Source organism: Oncorhynchus clarkii, chromosome 10, assembly GCF_045791955.1.
Source record: "Oncorhynchus clarkii lewisi isolate Uvic-CL-2024 chromosome 10, UVic_Ocla_1.0, whole genome shotgun sequence".
In the NCBI taxonomy this organism is placed as follows: Eukaryota; Metazoa; Chordata; class Actinopteri; order Salmoniformes; family Salmonidae; genus Oncorhynchus; species Oncorhynchus clarkii.
This window is the reverse complement of record NC_092156.1, coordinates 53894652-53903180: the sequence shown is the minus strand read 5'-3', so window position 1 is coordinate 53903180 and position 8529 is coordinate 53894652. Positions and strand designations below refer to the sequence as shown.

At 39.9% G+C, this 8529-nt stretch overlaps 1 protein-coding gene across 5 annotated transcripts in view; it reads right to left on the bottom strand.

Moving 5' to 3' along the window:
• Positions 1-5564: 5564 nt before the first annotated feature.
• Positions 5565-8529, bottom strand: part of LOC139418787 (ADP-ribosylation factor interacting protein 1 (arfaptin 1)) — a 33132-nt gene continuing 30167 nt past the window's right edge. For all 5 annotated transcript variants that reach the window (XM_071168490.1, XM_071168486.1, XM_071168488.1 and 2 more), the window contains one exon: positions 5565-7997. In XM_071168490.1, coding sequence (XP_071024591.1) covers positions 7842-7997 — 156 coding nt within the window. In that variant the 3' untranslated portion in view covers positions 5565-7841. The remainder of the gene's footprint in view (positions 7998-8529) is intronic.

Here is an 8529-nt window from a genome sequence, read left to right as displayed (position 1 = left end):
AATACAGTCATCATAATGCAAACTGCTACTACAATACAGTCATCATAATGCTAACTGCTACTACAATACAGTCATCATAATGCAAACTGCTACTACAATACAGTCATCATAATGCAAACTGCTACTACAATACAGTCATCATAATGCCAACTGCTACTACATTACAGTCATCATAATGCAAACTGCTATTACAATACAGTCATCATAATGCAAACTGCTATTACAATACAGTCATCATAATGCAAACTGCTTTTACAATACAGTCATCATAATGCAAACTGCTATTACAATACAGTCATCATAACGCAAACTGCTACTACAATACAGTCATCATAATGCAAACTGCTATTACAATACAGTCATCATAATGCTAACTGCTACTACAATACAGTCATCATAATGCAAACTGCTACTACAATACAGTCATCATAATGCAAACTGCTACTACAATATAGTCATCATAATGCAAACTGCTACTACAATACAGTCATCATAATGCAAACTGTTACTACAATACAGTCATCATAATGCAAACTGCTACTACAATACAGTCATCATAATGCAAACTGCTACTACAATATAGTCATCATAATGCAAACTGCTACTACAATACAGTCATCATAATGCAAACTGTTACTACAATACAGTCATCATAATGCAAACTGCTACTACAATACAGTCATCATAATGCCAACTGCAACTACAATACAGTCATCATAATGCAAACTGCTACTACAATACAGTCATCATCATGCAAACTGCTATTACAATACAGTCATCATAATGCAAACTGCTATTACAATACAGTCATCATCATGCAAACTGCTATTACAATACAGTCAGCATAATGCAAACTGCTATTACAATACAGTCATCATAATGCAAACTGCTATTACAATACAGTCATCATAAAGCAAACTGCTATTACAATACAGTCATCATAACGCAAACTGCAACTACAATACAGTCATCATAACGCAAACTGCTACTACAATACAGTCATCATCATGCAAACTGCTATTACAATACAGTCATCATAATGCAAACTGCTATTACAATACAGTCATCATTGCGCAAACTGCTATTACAATACAGTCATCATCATGCAAACTGCTATTACAATACAGTCATCATAAAGCAAACTGCTATTACAATACAGTCATCATAACGCAAACTGCAACTACAATACAGTCATCATAACGCAAACTGCTACTACAATACAGTCATCATCATGCAAACTGCTATTACAATACAGTCATCATAATGCAAACTGCTATTACAATACAGTCATCATAGCGCAAACTGCTATTACAATACAGTCATCATCATGCAAACTGCTATTACAATACAGTCATCATAATGCAAACTGCTACTACAATACAGTCATCATAACGCAAACTGCTACTACAATACAGTCATCGTAATGCAAACTGCTACTACAATACAGTCATCATAATGCCAACTGCAACTACATCTGTCATGATAATTCCAATTGTCTTGACAGATGTTGTAGCAGTTTGCATTATGATGACTGTACTGACATCGGGAGGTTGCTTTCCAGCCATGCTATGTCAGGGGTGTCACAGCATGAAACTAAGGGCCGGTTTCCCATACACTGATTAAGCCCAGTCTTGGACTAGAAACCTTGCTCAGTGGATAATCCCCATTGAAAGTGCATTTAGTTTCTGGTGTCCTTTGACAGCTCTTTGGTCTTGGCCATAGTGGAGTTTGGAGTGTGACTGTTTGAGGTTGTGGACAGGTGTCTTTTATACTGATAACAAGTTCAAACAGGTGCCATTAATACAGGTAACGAGTGGTGGACAGAGGAGCCTCTAAAAGAAGAAGTTACAGGTCTGTGAGAGCCAGAATTCTTGCTTGTTTGTAGGTGACCAAATACTTATTTTCCACCATAATTTGCAAATAAATTCATTAAAAATCCTACAATGTGATTTTCTGGATTTTTTTTCTCATTTTGTCTGTCATAGTTGAAGTGTACCTATGATGAAAATGACAGGCCTCTCTCATCTTTTTAAGTGGGAGAACTTGCACAATTGGTGGCTGACTAAATACTTTTTTGCCCCACTATATCTGGGAAACCGGCCATAAATGTAATATAATAACAATGAAACTAAACGGTTATGCAGTAGGCTTATACATGTCATAGTGACACCATTTCACCTTTACTCAGTGCTCAGTTTTTTTAAATCTAGACTTAGCAAACATAACATGGCTAAATTCCCAATCTGGCCCTCCATCCATCACGGTCACCTAAGAATCTCCAGTTTACAATTGGCTCATTCATCCCCCTCCTCTCCCCTGTAACTATTCCCCAGGTCGTTGCTGTAAATGAGAACGTGTTCTCAGTCAATTTACCTGGTAAAATAACGGATAAATAAAACAAATCAAAGGTGACCAAAAACACCAGATACACATCAGCTGCTGGTTAGTCTTAATGACAAATATCAATCCATTTCTATGACACCCTCTGGGAGGCAGACACACTGTGAGTGTGCTGTGTAATTGTTAAGTGAGCCATTTGCTACATGGGCCTTGGACCCATGTGTTATAGCAGCACAAAATGTGAACACATACACACACACCTTTCCCTGAAGTCAATCAAATCACATGTATTTATAAAGCCCTTCTTACATCAGCTGATGTCACAAAGTCCTGTACAGAAACCCAGTCTAAAACCCCAAACAGCAAGCAATGCAGGTGTAGAAGCACCTGAAGTGTGTGTGTGTGTGTGTGCTAAAACATATGCTCAGTCAACCGCCTGTACATAAGTGACATTGACAGCCACATCCTCTCAAGCACAAGCAGGCATCTCTCTCAGGGCCTATACCTTCAGGTTCCTCTCCAGACTGCCCACCTCAGACTCATGATTACATTCATGCAAAATCCTATTTTGAGCCTACCGTTCACGTAAGTCCCCCATATAGACTTGGGGATAATTAGCCTAGCCATCATGCCAATGCGGTACTGGACTCTATGCTAATCCATTAATGTGCCTGGCTAGGCTAGCTGATGATCAAATAAAATAACATGTTATTGGTTACATACACATGGTTAGCAGATGTTAATGCGAGTGTAGCGAAATGCTTGATCTTCTAGTTCCGCCAGTGCAGTAATATCTAACAAGTAATCTAAGTTCCACAACAACTACCTAATACACACAAATGTAAAGGGAAGGAATAGGAATATGTACATGTAAACATATGGATGAGTGGGGGCCGAGCGGCATAGGCAAGATGCAATAGATGGTATAAAATACAGTATATACATATGAGATGAGTAATGTGAGATTTGTAAACATTATTAAAGTGGCATTATTTAAAGTGACTAGTGATCCATTTATTAAAGCAACCAATGATTTGAGTCTGTATATAGGCAGCAGCCTCACTGAGTTAGTGATGGCTGTTTAACAGTCTGATGGGCTTGAGATAAAAGCTGTTTTTCAGTCTCTCGGTCCCTGCTTTGATGCACCTGTACTGACCTCGCCTTCTGGATGGTAGCGGGGTGAACAGGCAGTGGCTCGGCTGATTGTTGTCCTTGATGATCTTTTTGGCCTTCCTGTGACATCGGGTGCTGTAGGTGTCCTGGAGGGCAGGTAGTTTTCCCCTGGTGATGCGTTGTGTAGACCGCACCACCCTCTGGAGATCCTTGCGGTTGATGGCTGTGCAGTTGCCGTAGCAGGCTGTGATGTAAAGTGTTTTAGGTCACAACCAAATTTCTTCAGCCTCTTGAGGTTGAAGAGGCGTTGTTGCGCCTTCTTCACCACACTGTCTGTGTGGGTGGACCATTTCAGTTTGACCGTGATGTGTATGCCGAGGAACTTAAAACTTGCCCCCTTCTCCACTACTCTCCCGTCGATGTGGATAGGGGGGTGCTCCCCTACCTGAACTCCACGATCATCTCCTTTGTTTTGTTGACGTTGATTGAGAGGTTGTTTTCCTGACACCACACTCCGAGTGCCCTTACCTCCTCCCTGTAGGCTGTCTCGTCGTTGTTGATAATCAAGCCCACTACTGTTGTGTCGTCTGCAAACTTGATGATTGAGGTGGAGGCGTGCATGGCCACGTAGTCATGGGTGAACAGGAAGTACAGGAGGGGGCTGAGCATGCACCCTTGTGGGCCCCAGTGTTGAGGATCAGTGAATTGGAGATGTTGTTTCCTACCTTGACCACCTGGGGGCGGCCCGTCCAGGACTCAATTGCACAGGGCGGGGTTGAAAGCTTAATGATGAGCTTGGAGGGTACTATGGTGTTGAATGCTGAGCTGAAGTCAATGAACAGCACTCTTACGTAGGTATTCCTCTTGTCCAGATGGGATAGGGCAAATTAGCCATTCATGATGGCGATGACATTGTCTGTGTACCTGTTGGGGCAGTATGCAAACTGAAGTGGGTCTAGGGTGGAAGGTAATCCTTGACTAGTCTCTCTCTTCCCTTCATGACTACATGACAGAAATGAGTGCTACAGGGGCGATAGTCATTTAGTTCAGTTATCTTTGCCTTCTTGGGTACAGGAACAATGGTGGCCATCTTGAAGCATATGTTGACAGCAGACTGGGATAGGGAGCAATGGCTGTTGTGTAAATGGCTAATCCAATCGGTTTCTACAAGCTTCTTTTACTTCCCAAGGGTGGTGGGAGGAGTGGGGCACATAAACAACTTAGAGCCCTTCCAGAATTCACCACTCGCTCAAGGGACTGCTACTACAATACAGCCACTTTGTCACCCTCACTATGGTGACAGATTTGTTGGTGTGAAGGTTTGTTTTATGCTGCCTAGATTTTATGGTTACTGTTGTTATTAGTGTGTTTAGGCCTGGGATGAGCTAGGATACACTTACATGTTTTATGTGTCACACTTTGAGGCACACATGACTTTATGCAGGTGTTTTACATGCCAAACATGTATACAAAACAGATCATTCTATATTACAGTAACAGTGATCCAGGCAAACATAAATAACATATACCATACAGTCTATGCTTATGAATAATATATCCCAGTGAGTGACCACTTACACTGTTAATGTCTGATGACTACAAATGGACTGTTAAAACTGATAGGCTTTGACGTTCTGAAATGGTACAATCAGAAAAAATGACAAACAATAGAATCTGAGGAATGAAATCGTTGAAAACTGACCAGGAGCGAGGAAAGTTGAATTGTTGACAAATTTCAGAGCAACAACAATTTATTAAGCACTGACAAATCAGTTCCACAAGCACTTGCTTTTATGTTGTTATGGCTTTGAGAAGACCCGACGTTAAACTTCACATCCATTCTGGTTCTTAACTAATCAGCTAGATCCTGTGACGCTTAAGACTTTTGGATGTTGCAGGTAGGTGACTATAAAATACTTGGAAAAGCCTCAAATCAAAGGTGATGGATGATGCACTAGAATTGTCTTTAAAATATATATATATATATTCCACTCAGTTTTAGGATGTGCTTTAGTCATATAAAATATGCTTCCATAATGAATTAATCTCTTTATCAATAGAAAACAGGCCATATCAATGTGCATTTTAGGTATTTAAAAAAAATTAAAGGGGGACACCAGAAAATATCTTTATTTATATACTGTAGCTAAGCCTTCGCATAGCAGGCCCTGGTGGCAGCACAACATGAGGCTAAATCACCCAAATGTACACACAAATCATATAACAAAGGCAAAAATGCAAAGAAGTTGTGAAAATATAAAAACACCTTCACTCAATTATTGGAAACATACCAAAACACCAAATGAGACATTCACAAAGAAAACATTTTATTTTCCCCCAAAAGACTTTACACAACATTCAGAAACCTGTTTTTGAACTCATCTGTTAATCACCATGAGAAAAATGCCCCATGCGTTCATTCATATACCCTATAAAATATCTAAGGTAAAATAGAGGAAATTACAAATATATATTTATCTATGCTTACATCAATTCATTGAACAGATTGATGTACAATGCACACATGCTGTTGTACAGCAGGAATGGTACTGTAGGTGCAAATAGAAGACAGAGGAACCCGTGGGCAAAAGTGGTTGCAATAACATTATTTTGTGAATATTATGGTCAGGTTCTAAAGGGAAGGTGTTTAGATGTCATTTTACCAGATAACCAAAATATGGCACCATGAAAAAGATGTCTTCACCTGGTTGTCATCTGGCTAACATTTCAACCAGAATATAACGTCATTATGACATCCCATATTTTGCCCGTGGGGACGAGACAGCTGGCTAGAATACCTGTGGTCCTTTCGAAGGAAATAACCATAGTATTCAGAAAATAACTATTCAAATGGTTAGAAGCTCAGGCAGAGGATGCTGGTCTTTCCTATGTACAAATGTTTTTCAGATCCACTTTCAACTCATATACACAGTTCTTACAAGTGTTTTTTGTCTCATGCACATAAATGTGCAGTATTTTATATATATATATATATATATATATATATTTGAGAGGAAGATATCGTTTTTTTAAAAATCACTGCAATTGGAAAGTCAAGGGAATCAACATGCTTCTTGTTCCATTAACTAGCATAGAGATTGTCATTGTCCAATGCTAAGACTGAACTTTTGTTGCTCATTCTAAAATGCAAACATTTACGCTCACGTTTAGCATATAGGTTAGCTTTAAAGCAGATAACAGCTGCTAATTAGAGATTTAACTCATATTTACCCCGCTTCTCAAATGCAGCAAAAAGGATTCTATTCACACGGCGAGGTAATCGTGAAATAGGATAATTGAGTGGTTTATGTTGGTATGGAGTGTATGTGATGTAGGTAATGTTGGTCCATTCTTTATCTATCCATCTACAGCTATGTGGTCCTGAAGCTGGCAGTGTGAGGGGTCTGTGTTTAGTTGAAACATCAGACAGAGCGAGAGAATTGTACAGACATAAAACAAGGCACATCAAGTTCACGTGGTAAGGCTGGTCCTTCAATTTCTCTGGAATTACAAAATGTTCAATTCAATAATTAATATTGTCTATCATATACCCATGATTAAAGTCAAAGACAAATGGTTAACACTAATGAACATCATTATTGCAACATAATAGCACCTTAAACATGACATTGACGCTTGTTATAAAATGGCTATTCATTACAGTACAATGCAATGACTCAAACAGTGAAAACCAACCATCTAATCTACTGTATTTAATTCCAAGAAGGTGGTAATCCATTTCCTACAGTCATACACTGGGTATAACAGGTGTCACATCTTGCTTATGATGCATCATGTACATTTAATGATGCCTATCATTAGTGTTACTCCATCAATAGGTGGCCAGAGTTTTACAAAAAGTGGAGATAAGTTAACCAACTGGATGCAGAGTCAAGAAGATGACAGCCATTTGTCCCAAAACGTCTCTACAGTGTCGAGATACAACATTCATAAGCTGGAGTAAAAAGTCCTTTTACACTTTCCAAAATGTATTTAGCATCTCTGTGCTTCTCACTAGATTTGTCAAATCAACCCCAAAAAGTGAATTTCCCATGATTCAAAAAGAACTGCAGCAGTTCCATGTAAAAAAGAAGAGAACGAGAGAAAAAGAGAGATGGCCACTTCACGATTAGAACGGTCAATGGATTTCCTTGTACGGGAAGAACAAGAGCATAGTAGAAAACAGAACGTACAGTTTATCAACCAAGAGATTGATAAATATTTATTTGTTTTTTTATTATTTATTTGTCTTAGTGTTGCTTTGCCTAACAACTTTTACAATCCTGAAGAAAAGTGGGAGGAACAGAGGCAGACGGGGAGGGGAGAGCATTTCCTCATGCCTCTCCAGACCAAACCACTGGATTTTTTGGGAGGGGTGGATCGGTTGATTAGTGCTCCTCCAGCCAAGATGGTGTATCCCCGCCGGGCATTTTCAACTTGATGTGGAACTGCTTGAGCGTCTGATCCAGCTGCTGCTGGTTTCCTGCATAGTATGCTGCGATGGCATTGTGGAAGAGGATCAGCTGGTTGTGCAACACTTTCACCTGGGAGAGGAAGGAGGAAAAAGAACAGAAAGACATAAGCACACAGAGTCAGACAACACAGTTGCATTTAATGCCGGTTGAACAACTGTGTAATGGACCAGTTTTTTTATTTATTTAGCAAATATCCCACCAGACTTTTCAAACAGCAACACTGGTCAGTTTTAGATTTGGCCAACCTGGTCTCAGAGCATTTCAGTATACAGAAGATAGCCCTATTTGGGTAAAAGACCAAGTCCATATACAAGCACACCAAGACAGTCGTGAAAAGGGCACGTCAAAACCTATTCACCCACAGGAGACTGAAAGGATTTGGCATGGGTAATCAGATCCTCAAGAAGTTCTACAGCTGCACCATCGAGAGCATCCTGACTGATTGCATCACTGCCTGGTATGGCAACTGCTTGGCTTCCGACCGCAAGGCACTACAAAGGGTAGTGCGTACGGCCCAGTACATCACGGGGGCCAAGCTTCCTGCCATCCAGGACCTCCATACCAGGCGGTGTCAGAGGAAGTCACTAAAAATTGTAAAATA